Here is a 16372-nt window from a genome sequence, read left to right as displayed (position 1 = left end):
AAACAAAAATCTAGTGAGTGCCAATAAGGAAGGATGTGCTTTCTCCTCTCATACATCTTTCCCAAAATGACTGACGCGCAAGGAGTGTGTCCTCAGGAGTAAAAGCACCCAACAAGATATTACGATCTTGTTCAAAGTGTGGGCAGTAAACCACCAAATGTTTGAGTGTTTCTTGTTGTGTTAAAGATGGGCAAAGTCGACAAGTTAACTTAGTGTGTCACGTAGGAGCGTATCTGTAATGAGTCTGCTCCAAAATAGAGAATTGGTTTAATTTAAACCGCATATAACTTCGCCTTGCTTTTGCATAAGGAAATTTCAGAGTATACATAGAGCGCACAAGTCTTTTTCTTTCGAAAATTGCATACTCAATTTAAGTCTTAGAAGTGTGATTGGCCTCGATGGTCCTGATCCAATCCATATTATACAATTTTTGTTTTACATTTGGCAGGCTTGCCACTACATCTTCGATGGTAGCATTTATCTGCATAAGAGTGTCCTTCATTAGAGCGTCAAGAGGCCATTGAAGACACATTGGCATCCACCAGGAGGTCTTTCAGATCTTGAAACAAGGAATTCCTTGGGGGAACAAGCATTTTAGCAGAGAGTACAAGCTTAAGCCATGCATATCTTGACGCAAGTGACAAAAGTCCCAATTCGTGCCGAATTATGGAGTTTGGTACGGCCAACGCCAACCCTAAAGTACTTTTCCATAACTGGCCTTGTAACGAATTTAAGACTTGGTCTAAATTCACAAGACATATGTCCAGGCCAAATAATAAAGTTGGCTCCACTTTCAATAAGTAAAAATCAATTAGAGGTACCAAAGAAAATGTACAGTACTTGTTAAATATTATTCTCATTTGGGAAAGCAATGAGCGCGACTTTACCTTTTAAACCAGCAGTCCAAGATTTCAACGAGTTGGAATCCGAGATGGCATAGCCCAGATAGCTTAGAGAGTTGACCCGTTGAATATTTAATCCAGCAATATTCCATCTGTATGCTTTGACACGCTTTCTATTAGAACAAATAATGATGTTGGACTTTGAGGATTTGCTTGTAGATTGTGTGTAGTGGCAAAGTTTGAAAATGCAGTAAGCTTCAACTGCAGACCAAATAGTGTCCTATCCAGCAGGAGAATATCGTCAGCAAAACATATCCAATGCAGATTAAGTTTTCCCAATCTTGCAGGATACATTGCCTGATCCGTCCACAGTGTGTCAATATTGCACATGTAGAGATTAAACAATGTAGCAGCGAAATTGCAGCCTTGCTTTACCTCTGTCACCGTAGGAATAACTGGAGTAAGAGCACCTTGTTATTTATCCGAACTTGAAAAGACGTGTTCATATTCACTCCCAGTGCCAGGAAATCATCTTGGGGTTAGATTAATGCTTTATAAATTTAGGATAATATAACTTAAGATATCAGCAGCTAGGTGGATAGCTCATACCTCCTTCCAAGACCATATCTCTTCAGTCCTGCAGAGGTTCCTGGTCAGTATATGAGTGTACTTCTAGGCAAATTGATTTTATCTTACTTAAGAATAGGGTGACAATCGCCATCCTATAGCGTAGAAATATATATATTTTTATGTATATGAAGAGGTGTAAACCAAAAATGGTGATGGGCAGATAAACATGTCACTCGGAGCTCTTGCGTTTCCCTCGGTCCAATATTGCAAATATGAGTAGAGTTATTCACTTAAACAACTGTATCATCCATACCCTAAGCAGAGACAATGAGGATAAACGCGGTGTGAGCCAAGGATGACAAAAGCAAGTGATGTCATCTCACTTATGACACTCATATCTGCATAAAACACTTGGCAAATATGTATTTGTCACAAAGTTACACAGACATTAGGTCAAACTGCATTTTGGATGTGAAGAATGTTGCCCACACTCAATAGACAGTAGAAACACATCATAAATAATGTATTAGCAAAATGTAATGCTGAAATATATGCAGAATATAGCCCATAACGTAAAAATGCTACAGCTAAAGGTATAATTTTTTTTAAAAAAATGAATGCCACAGCATGCATTAAAGTTAATACAGGCCTCAAAGCCTCATGGAAATTCAAATTGCTGAAAACACAGAAATACAGAGTTGCGTAGAGCTCATACAAAAAGTTTGCAACTGAAGCCAATGTTATTGGGGACGGGGGAGGACTGGGTAAAAGCCAGGTACATGAATGTAGCCATATTAAAGTGTAGGAAAATAGGATTCTAGCGGCGCCATGGCAGAAAGGGAATCTTAGACTAGAAGTTGGCAGTAAGTTAGAAATAGATAAGGTTGAAGTAGCCGATGGAAACACAACAGCATGCCTTGCGTTCTTGGCAGAGTTGAGCTACAGCCTGCGACTGCGTCATCGCAAAGCTGCTTATAAACAGCTCTAAGTTGCAACACAAATTCCACGATTAATTTGAAAATGGGAAAATTATGTCCAATGAAAAAGTGGAATGCATTTGACTAGAAACCTGACCAGTTGTATTGTAAGGTTCATGTTGGAACAGAATTGTTGACATATATTTTCTTTCTATAAATGTGTGCTGGATGTAGAAGAACCGTGAGACTTTCTTTTGTCAGCTATACCATAGTTAATTAAACAAACGCTCCTGGCTAGCCTTTTGCATAAGATAAATAATGTCTCTCTTTCTTGCACAGTGTTTGTTTCTATCCAAGGATGGCTGGCTGCATTGGGTTATGTCTGAGAAGTGACCTATATATATATTTCTGAGGCTTGTGGAATCTGCTTAGATCACATGCTGTGCATAGGCCGACATCTAGTGGAAGCTGCGGAGTATTAGTTTGTTTTTCGAAAGTCGAAAATGGGCGTCGACACAGGCGTGCCAGTAATACTATCCCTAGTGTGACGTCCACTGTACCCAAGATCCCTCACGCGTGTAGGATCCTCAGATTGTTTTTTTCCGCCATACTGGTCGGAAGCATCTTGCGGAGTTCCCTTGCCTTAGCCATACTTTTGCTGTTATTATAATTATAATTCTTATTCATTCCCTTCCCCACCCCAACGTCGACCCTCAACCTCGACGACGGCTGGAGAAGTCATCGACCGTCGACTGCTGCACGACGGATCTGGGCCTCGGAAGGCCGCTGGCCTCGGCCCGGGCCTAGTAGGCCGCTGGCCTCGGCCCTTACAAGTAGGGAGAGTGGGGGGTGGTACATACTCTTCACTCTTGATATATAGTTACATTTTATATATTCCTACACTTAGCAGCCCGCTGCCTTAAGGTGCGTATGGAGGGTACCCCTTTTCAATTCTGCCCCAAGTGCAATCGCAAATACCCTTGGGTCGACAGGCACGCCACGTGCAATCTCTGCTTGCCGAGGGATCACCCCGAAGCGAACTGCAGAGCGTGTAGTAGGTTTAAACCTAAGACACTTAAGGACCGTTCGACAAAGCGTTGGGCCCACCACGCCAGGCAGGAGGCCATGGCAGCGGAGGGCGCCTTCAGCGATGGCAGCAACGCCGTACTTTCGGACGGCGAGGGCATTATGGCGTCGAAAGACAGCCGGCGAGCGCAGGTCCCCGACCTCGGAAGGTCGTCCGGCAGGGCGGCTATGGGGAAGACCCCCGGCGACGCAAGCGCTACACACCTAACACACACTAAACACACTAAGACCAACCGGACCTCGACGACGTCGACTTCCCGGAAAGAGGCACAAAAAGAACGGTCCGACTCGGTGTCCTCTGGGCGCTCTCGATCGAGATCACCTCACGACGCAAGGCAATCATCCACTCTTGCCAAGAGTGCCTCGCTACACACATTAACGGAAGTTCGATCGTCGGGAGACGAAGACGACTTCCACCCCCAGGCCGCGCTCCAAGATACCGAGACCGCGGTTAACACCAGTGAGGCCCCACGCCCGAAGCACACAGATACCTCTCCAGACCCTCGGCGCCAGGCGTCAAAAGTCTCTGGGGCCTCCAAGGGACAGGGAAAACATTTTTCCACGCACGGGGAGGGGGGGAAACAGCGGAAAGCACAGCCTTCCACCCCAGTAAAGCCATCCTCTCACCCTAGGCAGACAAGTAAACACAAGTCTACCCTTGAAAAGTCCCATAAATCATCACCTGCTAAAGTAATACCCTGTTCCAGGGAATGGTCCAGTGAAGACATAGACAGGATTATGTCTAGGATGTCTTCCTTGGCCGATTTTTATGATAAGAACCCAGAACACTTTCTTTCATATAACCCTCAAGGGGCCACACCCTCAGGCTCCTCCGATCCTATCCCGCTAAGTAAAAAGCCCCGGGTCGAAAGACCTGAACCCTTCGAGGTTCAGCCTTACTCCACTCCATATTCTACTCCACTCCCCAGTTACCAGGGACAAGTTTTCCCTGAAGAGGACCAGGAGTTTGAAATTATGGAAGAACAAACCGGGACAGATTACTATGCAGAGGATGAGGACCTGGAGGAGGGAGAAGATGAGCAGGAAATTTACAGAGTAGATTCCCCAGTACAAAGCGAAGCCCCAGTTACTGACTCTCCAGTTGATAACCAGCCCCTCCTCAACGAGGTTCTCGCTCGAGCAGCGGAACACTTCCACATCGACACCCACGGTGTACAGGAGGAAAGGGACTTCGCGGAGGAGTTTGTAGGAGAGAGAAGACCGGTCGCTCAGACCATCCCTATCCTCAAATCCATCCAACGAAGAATAGATCCTTCCCTGGTGAATCCTAATCCCACCAGAGCTGTCAACCCCAGAATTGAAAAGATTTTCCGGGCAGCCCAGTCTGACCCTCTGTATATAAGGGGACATCTTAAACCAGATTCCCTAGTGGTGACCAACACTAGAAAAAGGGCTGGCACGCCCTTATCTTCATCAGAAGCTCCTCCCGACAAGGAGAGCAAAAAACTTTACGGGTTTGGCAGAAAGGTAGCCTCAACGTCCGCCTACCAAGCAAGGATTGCGAATTCCACCACCCTGTTGGCTAGTTACAATTGCCATCAATGGGAAGAAGTCGCGGCGCTCATTGCCTCTGCTCCAGAACCGTTAAAGGGCCAGCTGGCTCGGATCTCGGCAGAGGGGAGAGCCGTGTCTGGTTGCATTTTAAAAGCAACTTTCGACGCCGCTGACAACGCAGGGAGATTGATAGCAGAAGGTACTGTTATCAAGAGACATGCGTGGTTACGGCAGTCGGGATTCAAGACAGAAACCCAGGCTTCTTTAATAGACAAGCCAGTGGAACCCGACCTATTGTTTGGGAAAGCGGTCGAAGACGCACTTAAAAATGCCAAAGATGAATATGAGACTCTCAAATCCCTTGGCCAGCTTACCAACAAACCCCCTAACCAGAGGGGGAACAATAATTTTCGTCGCCCACGCGGCCAAAATTCACAAAGAGGCAACTATGCCCAGGGACAAGGTACACAATGGAATAACAACCAGCAGTCTACCCAGAGTTACGGCAGGGGTAACAAGAGAGGTCGTGGAAGAGGCAGAGGCAGCCCCAACAAGGGAGGTGGCACGCCTCCACCAAAACAGTGACGCTCAGTTCAGGGTCCCTTGCCACGCAACCCCAGTAGGGGGACGCATTTCCACCTTCACCCAGGCTTGGGAAGGGATCACCTCAGACAGATGGGTGCTGTCAACAGTATCCGCAGGATATTGTATAGAACTACTGCAGCGTCCCCGGAATCATCCTCCACGACAAAGAGTGCACTCCTTAGAGCATCAAAGGATCCTTCTCGAGGAGATCGCCATTCTGCTAGAAAAGGACGCGATAGAACTCGTCCCAGGACACCAGGTAAACAAGGGTATCTATTCAACTTACTTCCTTGTGCCAAAGAAAGATTTGACAATGCGCCCAGTATTGGACTTACGGCCTGCCAACAAGTATGTCAAGCCCCAAAAATTCCGTATGACCACGCTACAAGAGGTAATCCCCCTCCTAAAAAAGGGGGATTACATGGCAACCTTGGATATGAAAGATGCTTATTTTCATATTTCCATGCTCCCAGCGCACAGAAAGTACTTGCGCTTCAAGGTGGACAGTCGCCACTACCAATTCAAGGTACTGCCCTTCGGGATAGCTTCAGCACCAAGGGTATTCACCAAGGTACTGGCGGTGGTGGCTGCACACCTACGCAGGGAAGCAATCCCGGTGTACCCTTATCTGGACGACTGGCTCATAACGGGGGAAACCCCAGAAATTTGCAGGTCAAACATTCAGAGGACTATCGACCTCCTCCACGAATTAGGCTTCTCCATCAACGAGAAAAAGTCAAGTCTGGTGCCAAGCACCTCAAAACAGTTTCTAGGAGCTATCCTAGATACTCAGAAAGGATTGACCTTCCCTTCGGAAGAGAGAATTCGGAATATACTTCTGCAAATTCCGCATTATCAGTCAGGTCAACAGATAACAGTACGCAAAGCTATGCGGTTACTGGGCATGATGGCGTCATGCATTTACCTGGTCCCCCACGCGCGTCTGCGCATGCGTCCCATGCAGGAATGGTTGGCGAAACAGTGGTCTCAGGCAAGTGGTCATTGGGACGATCTAGTGGTCGTTTCGCCAACACTCGTAGAGAGCCTACACTGGTGGACAAGAGAGAATCTCGCAAAGGGGAAACACTTTTACGATCCCGAAGTACAAGCCGTGGTGACTACAGATGCATGCCTGACTGGGTGGGGAGCTCACCATCTCCACCACACAGCTCAGGGTCTCTGGTCTCACTCAGTGGCCAAGAACCACATCAATCTGCTAGAGCTTCTGGCAGTATTCCGAGCGCTAAGGGCGTTCGAGCCCCATCTACTGAACTTGTCGGTGCAGATCAGGACGGACAGCACGACAGCCATGTTCTATCTGAACAAGCAAGGGGGGACTCGTTCGCCAAATCTGTCCAAGCTTGCCCAGAAAATATGGATATGGGCACTCAGACGGAACATCTTCCTGTCATCGCAACATGTTCCAGGGGAGCTCAATTCCATAGCGGATGCTCTAAGCAGAGACTCCCTCCCAGAAGAACACGAATGGGTCCTTCACAGAGACGTAGTAGAAGATCTCTTCTCTCAGTGGGGTTTCCCCACTATAGACCTATTCGCCACAAGCGAAAACAAACAATGCCCAGGATTTGCATCCAGGTTCCCCCAGCCGGACTCCCAAGGGAATGCCCTGTGGATGAACTGGTCAGGGATGTTTGCGTACGCTTTTCCACCAACTCCTCTCATCAGGAAGGTGGTGTACAAGATGAACAAGGAATCGATGACGCTCATCCTAGTTGCTCCCATGTGGGCGAGACAACCATGGTTTCCACACCTACGCAGGATGGCGGTGTGCGAACCCATCAGACTCCCAGCCTGGTACAACCTACTGTCCCAGCAACAGGGTCAAACAGTGCATCAGGAACCCAACTCTATGAACCTAGCAGCATGGCTCCTGAAGTCATAGAGTTTGGACATCTCAAATTACCACAGAGGTGTATGGACATTCTAAAGGAGTCCAGGAAACCAAATACAAGGCACTGTTACTTTGATAAGTGGAAAAGATTCGTTATCTGGTGCCAGAATAAACAAATCAACCCGGTTGATTGCACTCCTTCCAACGTTGTGACATACATGCTCCACCTGCTGGATGCAGGGTTGGTTTTTAACTCGCTGAAAGTACACCTGGCAGCCCTCTCGGCTTACACCACATCCCATAACAAGGTCTCGTGGTGGAAAGTACCAGTGTTTAAAGCCTTCATGGAAGGAGTAAAGAGACTTCACCCTCCTATTTCGAACCCACCGCCAGGATGGGACCTCAACGTGGTGCTAGCTAAGCTCATGGGACCCCCATTCGAACCCATGCATAAAAGTAGTCTCAAACACCTGACTTATAAAACGGCCTTCTTAGTAGCCATTACCTCCATAAGAAGGGTCAGTGAAATTCAGGCTCTGTCAGTGCAGGATCCTTTCTTTACTATCCACAAGGACAAACTGGTTTTACGCACACACCCTAGGTTCTCACCTAAATTCATATCCAAGTTCCATGTAAACCAGTCCATCGAGCTTCCGGCTTTCTTCCAGAACCCGCAAAGCTCGGCTGAGGTGAAACTACACACCCTAGATGTGCGTAGGGCGGTCCTATACTATATAAATAAAACCAGACCGCTAAGGAAAACAGATCAACTGTTTGTCTCCGTAGCTACAGGCAGAGAGGGGGATCGCGTCTCTAAGGGCGCTATCTCGAAGTGGATTATCAACTGTATACAGCTGTGTTACTCTCTTTCTGAAAAGACTCTGCCTTTTACGCCAAGGGCCCACTCTACTAGAGGCATTGGTGCCACTCTGGCTTTCATTGCAAATGTTCCCCTCGACACCATTTGCAAAGCGGCTACTTGGAGCTCTATTCACACTTTTACTCAGCATTACTGCATTGACACTCATTCCAAGACAGATACACAAGTGGGACAAGCGGTTCTAAGACACCTGTTTGCTCATGACCCTTCTCACATCCCACCTCCTTCTTCTGGTACTGCTCGCTAATCTATGCACAGCATGTGATCTAAGCAGATTCCACAAGCCTCAGAAGGGATACATTACTCACCGTAATCGTATTTCTGATGCTTGTGTCTGCTTAGATTCACATGCGACCCACCCTTCCTCCCCTCCGAGAGAAGGCGCATGGTTGCTTGTAGTCTTACCTTTCTGTCTATCTGCTTGGATTATCTGTACTCACGCTACTCCTCATGCTTCCTCATGTCAGAAAAAATACAATCTGAGGATCCTACACGCGTGAGGGATCTTGGGTACAGTGGACGTCACACTAGGGATAGTATTACTGGCACGCCTGTGTCGACGCCCATTTTCGACTTTCGAAAAACAAACTGTAATACTCCGCAGCTTCCACTAGATGTCGGCCTATGCACAGCATGTGAATCTAAGCAGATACAAGCATCAGAAATACGATTACGGTGAGTAATGTATCCCATATATATATATATGCAATATATATATATATATATATATATATATATATATATATATATATATATATATATATATATATATATATATATATATATGGGTGGCAGACACCACCCTATAATATCGTGACATATATGCGTCTGTGTGCTGCCCTATAATTAAGATAAAACCAATTTGCATTGGTCTGTCCAAAAATTCTATTGCTAATAGCTTTTGACTCGCAGGTAGGAACTGAAAGAACATTTCCAAACAGGAATGTCTGGCATGGGTTGCTCCCAACTGGACATTTTGTCAGAAATTTGTTACATATGTTAAAGGATCTTTATTCCTTTTCCCATAGAAACGAATGTGGTTCCTTTTGAACAACCCCATCATGAAAGCCACTGGAAAGTGTTATGCCAAATAAGAAACAAGTTCAGTGCAAAGCGTCGCAGATATTCCTTTTTTTGGTTTGGTGTAAATTCATCCCTATGTTTTTAAAAATGTTGATGGCGGAGTACCCATGTTCCCAAAAAGTTAGATCTCGCCCAAGGTGTATTGCAACTATGATACTTTTCAGAAATGAAAAGTCACCGCTTTTTTTTTCTTGCTTGATGGGAGTGATTCCTAAATTTATCCTTAAGGAATGGGAAAAAGATAAGTGTTAAAAATGATGTTTGGTGGAGGGAAAGGGGTGGTTTCACATCAGGGTAGAGGGTGGAAGGGTGACAGAGGGCCAAACTGTTAGCTGCACACTTTAGGAGGGGCCTGAAGAGCCAGATCCGAGTCAGATTGTTTGTCTTATTGCTGGAATCGCATGTGAATCCCACAGAAATATCACAAGACATGGTGGAACAAATGTGTGTCAAGTTGGAGATGGGCAAGGATGTAATTTCACAGTGAGAGGTAAGGTAAGGGACCTAAATAGCATGAGTGGTTTGCATGTAGAGATATGGTAGACAAGCCTTTGAGTATTACTTCGACAATTGGAAAGTGCTTGGCGTCCGTTGGAATGATTCCTTCAACAATGCAGCCATGCCACAGTGATCACAGTAAGGTTTCTGGGGGAAAATAATGCGGGAATGAAAGAAGCGGGGGAAAGGAGGTCCTGGGTGTCTTTTAGTGTAATTGTTGCTTTGGCCAGTGGGACTTGGCTATGTACTGTGGCTGGTGATATCAGACTATGCCTACTTTCTGCAATGTGAGCATCGACTGAAGGGCCAACCTCATCATTTATTAGTGAGGTGGAGATGGGCCACTGCCGAATGCCACAGTCTTTAATCCTAATTGTTGCAAAGTGGACAATAGCCATAGCCGAAAGGCCATGACTCACGAGGCCATGACTCACGGGTCCTTCATGAGATATAGCTTAACAAGACATTTGAAATTCGGTGAAAACAACTTTAGTTAAGAGACATTTTAGGAAAAGTACTTCTTGGAGTATTTAGATGCAGCAGTGTATGTGCTTCATCTCTGCCAGGAAGTATATAGTTATGAGGTTCCTGTGGCATATAGCAAAATACCTTTTTCCATAACAAAAGTATATGTCGGATTTAGATTTCTAAAGCATAAAGTATGCATACAATTTTACGTGTCATACATGTTAGTGTGTTAATTTGACTGTGCTTTATGCTATTAGTGTTTGTCAATGGTATGAGATTTCCAGTGAGGATGTTGTACACTTGGCATCATTTTGGCATTTTTAATTGTGTTTATTTGTATTCTGATGCCTTCCAGTTAGAATTATGTGATGATGAACCGGATTTTAAAAGCATCGCTAGCAATGGTGTTGAAAACCAAAATGTGAAATCTACAAAACATCCAACAGATATAAAAACAAAGAAAAGCAGTCATCTTTTGAAACAAAAGGTAAATCTAACCATAATTACTTTATATTCTATTGCTTTTGGCGGGAAACCGCCATCATTGTTTTTAGAATCTTGCCAACCAAAATATACATGTTTTAAAATATTGTTTGCAAGGTGTTTTATGATTGTTTGGAACAAGGTTGCATGGAGGGTGAGGGGCGCACTCAAGTTGCCAAAAGAGGATACTTTGCACCTGTGTGGCAGGGCACTGCACACATCTCTTTCCCCTCTCTTCTGGGACAGGGTTTCACTTGTTGGTGCTCTATGCCACTCCCATAAGTTCTGGGAATTCGTGTAGTTGCAGTGTTGTTGAGAACCAACTCTTCTATTAGGCGAGGGGTGGGAATACCCTGCAATGTGGCATACTGGTGTCAGGTGTGGTAGCCCCAGTGTTGCCCCTCAGGAGTCGTACCTCCAGTGAAGGGTTAGCTTGGTGGATGGTGGCGCAGTCCAGTTCCCAACTGTGCATAACTTGCTACTGTGTGGGCTTCTCCTTCAAGTGCTTCCGAGCCTCTTTCGCTCTTCAATAAGGTAGTCCCAGGTGTCATTGGTCTGTACCCACTCCCATGAGGGCTACTCCACTCCACGTTGGAATGCTACACTGGTGGCTACTGCCCCTTTCACCCCACCATTCTACTAGCTGCAATGGAAGTGGGTTGGTTCCCAACGACACTGCAGCTATGACGACCAGAATTCCCAGCACACATGGGAGTAATAGAGACTGTCTTTACCTGAAAATGCCTTCTCGAATGAGTGAGAGGCTCAAAAGCTCTTGAAGGAGAATACCACACAGTTGCAAAATATATTCAGTTGAGAACTAGAGTGCACTCCTCACCTAACAAGTAAACAGTTTTCAACAACTTGGTGCATCATTTTTCCTACTGTCACCTTTTCTCAACTTAAGAAAACTACTGCTTTAGCAGACCAAGGCAAAACATTGTTTTAAATAAATTGCTGTAAATTTAAACTCTGACGTTGAGCTAACATGTCATATCCTAGACCGTCACTATCTTCAGTTCTCCAACAATCTCGCCGCATTTTCAATTACTTCTATTAATAGTAGCAAGGGGCAGCAATTGCTACGCCTGGCAGTCTCCTTGGTACCTCTGCTACCACTGGCCAGGTAGCCCGCACACTAAGATGTCAAAAGGGGATTCATGGCTCGGTGAAAAAACAATTTGATTTGACACTCTAGATGTGTGCTATCCCGTTTACTTTTACAAAAGTACAGCTGCTTAGACAGCGAGAGTCACCAACACCGCCAGCAATTCTCACAGTAATGCAAGATTTTTCCAGTGGCGTAAGGACACTAAGCATGTTCCACAATAGCACTTGCCAAGGCATATTCAGAATTATTACAGGGTCATTTTAAAAAAAATTGAAATTGCGCACAGTGGATCACCAACATTAGCGTTTGCATGCTGCGGAGTCCCCTGCATGCAATTTTAAAAGTTCACAAGATGAGTGCAGAACTGAAGAGTAAAACGTGGCGCATTCCCATTTACTGTTTAGTTTTCCTCTGTTTTGTAAACAAATAAATGCCCCCAGTGAATTACGCTTTGCAGGTAGCATTTTTCAATGGATTACTACGGATTCCCAGGGAATCCATTCGTTTCACGTCTGCATGCAGGTGTGAAACGAAACACACTGACAAGATGGAGAAGGAATTCACAGCAAAGATCTTTCCTCAGCCCTGTGCCCCTCTTCCGCCTTGACACAGCTGCAAAGTGTGGCAGAGGGGTAAATCGAGGCGTACAAGCATTACGTCTTGCCTTTACGTCCTGATTTACCACTCTGACCCATTTTAAAATTAGGCGGTGTGTGTGTGTGTGTGTGTGTGTGTGTGTGTGTGTGTGCGTGCGCGCGCGCGCTTTTTTGTGTGCTAGAAATCTGTTTCAGTTTGTGGCTGTCTTATGTGTTACACTTTACTGTATGTTATACAAAGCACTTATTTTTATGTTCATTTGTACATTTCAGAAATTATCCCCTTTGCAGAAAGTGGTATAGATAGCTCATTGAGTTTGGTGTCTGCCACTAGTAACTGTTTATCCGGCAGCCTATCACAGGTCTGAAAACGAGCAGGGCTGATTCAGCATTTCATCCTTTCCCTGTTGAATAGAATTGCATCGTGCTGAACAATATTAAGATCTGCTGTTTTCACAGCGCTACAAAATAGAATATACCGAATAAGAGAATACATCGTACCCAGCACAGTTTTGATACATAGATATTTTTAGACGAATTAGAATGTGGCTTTGGAAATCTGCTTCATGAATAACAGCTGGTTCTGCTCCTGAATTGAAACAAATGCGGAAATAGTATGCATGTATAATACTAAGGATGGGATAGATGTGGTCTCCTGGCAAATTGAAGACTGAAATCAAGAAAGCTGTGCTCAGATCCTGGCTTCTCCACTTGACCAAATTATGTGATCCTGGACAAATAACGACCTGATATTGCTATATTTTCCTCCACCTTTCAAACGAATGTAGGGTGTGATTCAGTTCAGTTTTTGCTATAAAGGAACAAACAAGCTGACTAATTTCCTAAAATGCACCAGTCTTAAACAGAAAATGTGTCCTCCATAAGCCCCACTCTCAACTGCTGCTCCAACACACACTGTTCACCCTGAGCCTTTTTTGACAGTCTTGACTGGGGCGGCCCATTGTCTTCAATCAGATACTTTTTTTTACTATAACTGCCCTTCTCCAGCATTGGATCTTTCATAGAGTCGCATGCTGTGTATATTCCCTGTCGTTGGCTGGAAATCCTCAGTAACATAGAGCATTTCAAACTTAAACTGAAACTTTCAGTTACTTTTGTGCTCTAGTACAGTCATTTTGGGTCATACTGTCCACAGGCAAGGAACTCCTCCCATGTCTGCCATCTTCAGATTTTTTAGCACGTTCATGTTGGAAGTCCTCAATTTTTCTCTCTACATATAATCTTCTTTAAAAATAGGCTTCAATAGCAATTTCGATGAAATAAATGACTTTTTCGATGACTCATCAACAGACAGCTACACTGCAGAGCTCGTAGGCCGTGCCCGCCACCGGTAAACTTTGTTGTCTGTTTGGGACTACCTCATGGACGAGTCCACAAGGAAAAGCCTGTTCAGGGCTTGTGCCCTATGTGGCCTGAAGAATGTCTACATCGAAGACCAACACAATGACTTTCTCTACTGTCTTCACCTGCATCACGTTATACAGGACTGCAAGTTCTTATTCGGAAGGAACCAGGCTCCTCCCAAACCTCCAAGTTAGGCAGGACCTCTTTAAGGCACTATAATGGACTAGGGGAAGGAGGGGCACTGGGAAGGCTCTCTTATGCAAACAAAATCCCATGCATAGACATAAGCAAGCACTGAAGAAGGTAGTTATTGTCTAAATATAAGGTGCAATTAACTATTAGTTGGATAGATATGTAATGTCCGATCCCAGGCATTTTAAAAGCCTAACTAGTACTGTAGGGGAGTCAAACTTCCACTCCTTCCCAGAAGGAATGTGGCCTGTGGGATTCAAAATAGACAGCAGGCTTAGTGTGCGGTGTCCGTCACTATGGCCAGAACGAACTGACTCACCAGGTGTCCACTGTCCATCAAGAGTCCATGCGGGTTAAAAATAGGACTCCTGTTTTTGTGCAGCAAAATGCAGAATGGGATAAATTATAAGTATTAAGTGTGGAGTAAACTACAGGACACAGATACTGTTAGCAGGGGGAGTGAAATATGGATAAAATTAATGAAAATTGCAGTACATAAAAATGTTTACTTTTTCCTTGGGATAGACCTCAAGGTTTGTAAACGTCTGCAGAGCTGCATTGTGTTTTTGCGTAGTTAGCAAAATGTAGAATAGCATGCTCTGACAAAACTGCTGACAATGAAGAAAGGCGGCTTTGGAGCATCCCTATTATGGAAAAAGGACTGATTGGGATGAAGCCATGATCCAGCTCCAGTGACACCACCACAGCAAGGCAGGCATATATAAACCCCTGCCTGAAACCACTTTGGCAGGAAGGAACGGGGAGAGGGACAGGAGAAGACCGTTCAGGCAGCAGAGTCCTTTGCTACCATCCTCATTTGTGAAGATTAAACTTGTTATCCTTACAAGATCGCCTTTTAGCCTTATTTCCCTATAGGGGTATATTGATTCTGGTGTGAGCGTAATTAGGGGCATCCTTACAAGTGGTGACTATCCCGACATGATCCCAGTTTCCCCCGTACTTTGCGGAAAGGCTCCAGGCCACTTATCCAGAAAAAATAGCCACCTACAGCGACCGGTCCCCCAAATAAAAAAACGCATGTTTCCTGAGCGGTTTTAGCAGGAGCCATTTTAATAGAAATCCTCTCTAGTCTGTGAAGCGGGGCATGGTTCCAGAGAGGAGGACAGGCTGGTATTGGACCCCGTAACGGAGGAAACTCTGGTGAACACGCACATGTAAGTAGACTCTTGTAAGAGATAACGAGAAGGGGGCGTGTGTATGACAGCATGTGAGGTGCGAATGGATGAAGTACGAGGTCAGTGATGTAGACTGAATAGGACCTTTGGTGATGTGTTACGGTATAAATTGAATAGGATTTCAGGTGATGTTAAGGTATAGATTGGCTAGGAGGTGGGTTATGTATTGAAATTGTCACATATTTCAGTTTTTCTACTTTTTATAATGGAAAAGGGGAGCCTCGGCATGTAAAGACTGGGAAGAATGGGAGCCTCAGCGTATAAAGACATGGGGGTAAGGGATCCTCAGCCATAATAGGTTGAGATAGTAGTGCCACGCGGAATTCTTTTATGATGATAAAAGCACTGGGATCCTGAGCATGTGAAAAAAGCAGAGAAGGTGGTACCACAGGAATATAAGGAAAAATAAGTAGTGGCTCTGTATAAGGAATGGGCCTGGATTTAGTAAATTATTTTTGTATTTTTTCTCTTGCTGTTTTTTATGGTAAAAATGAAGGAAGGTGGGTGTGTGTGTGTGTGTGTGTGTGTGTGTGTGTGTGTGTGTGTGTGTGTGTGTGTGTGTGTGTGTGTGTGTGTGTGTGTGTGTGTGTGTGTGTGTGTGTGTGTGTGTGTGTGTGTGTGTGTGTGTGTGTGTGTGTGTGTGTGTGTGTGTGTGTGTGTGTGTGTGTGTGTGTGTGTGTGTGTGTGTGTGTGTGTGTGTGTAAAAGTGGGGAAAAAGTGGGTTGATCTGTGTTTTTGTGTAATCAGCGTGCGCAGCATAGCAGTAAGTTCTAAGTCTAGTATAAGGGACGCACAATATTAGTATGGGGAAGAAACCCCAATAAGACACATGCATAGGGCCCTGCCACTGTACTGTGACAGGATAGAAAAATATCATGGACAATAGGTGGTGAAAGCAACGGAAGGGGGTATGTCCTGCTCTTGGCCAGAGCAGAGCTCCCATAATATAAACACACCAGAAAGCAGCAATATTTAAGGGAAAGAAGTTACAAAAAAGAAAAGAGATTTTAGATCTCTGGCGGTTATTCGAGGATATGGAAGATCAGGAAGCTAAAAAAGAGATCCAATGTAAGGGGATATACCCGGTAACGCCTAAACCTGCAGTAGGGTATACAAATCCAGTCTATAATCCT

The 16372-nt window shown here is 45.0% G+C and overlaps 1 protein-coding gene across 2 annotated transcripts in view; it reads left to right on the top strand.

Annotated features, from left to right (window-relative positions):
- The window catches only part of FANCM (FA complementation group M), a 1896264-nt gene that overhangs the window by 1740910 nt on the left and 138982 nt on the right, over window positions 1-16372 (top strand). For both annotated transcript variants that reach the window (XM_069638749.1, XM_069638750.1), the window contains one exon: window positions 10652-10783. In XM_069638749.1, coding sequence (XP_069494850.1) covers window positions 10652-10783 — 132 coding nt within the window. The remainder of the gene's footprint in view (window positions 1-10651; window positions 10784-16372) is intronic.

This window comes from Ambystoma mexicanum, chromosome 14, assembly GCF_040938575.1.
Source record: "Ambystoma mexicanum isolate Mex_15411 chromosome 14, UKY_AmexF1_1, whole genome shotgun sequence".
NCBI classification, from domain to species: domain Eukaryota; kingdom Metazoa; phylum Chordata; class Amphibia; order Caudata; family Ambystomatidae; genus Ambystoma; species Ambystoma mexicanum.
Note: the sequence above shows the minus strand (reverse complement) of the source record. Positions and strands in the feature narration are given on the sequence as shown.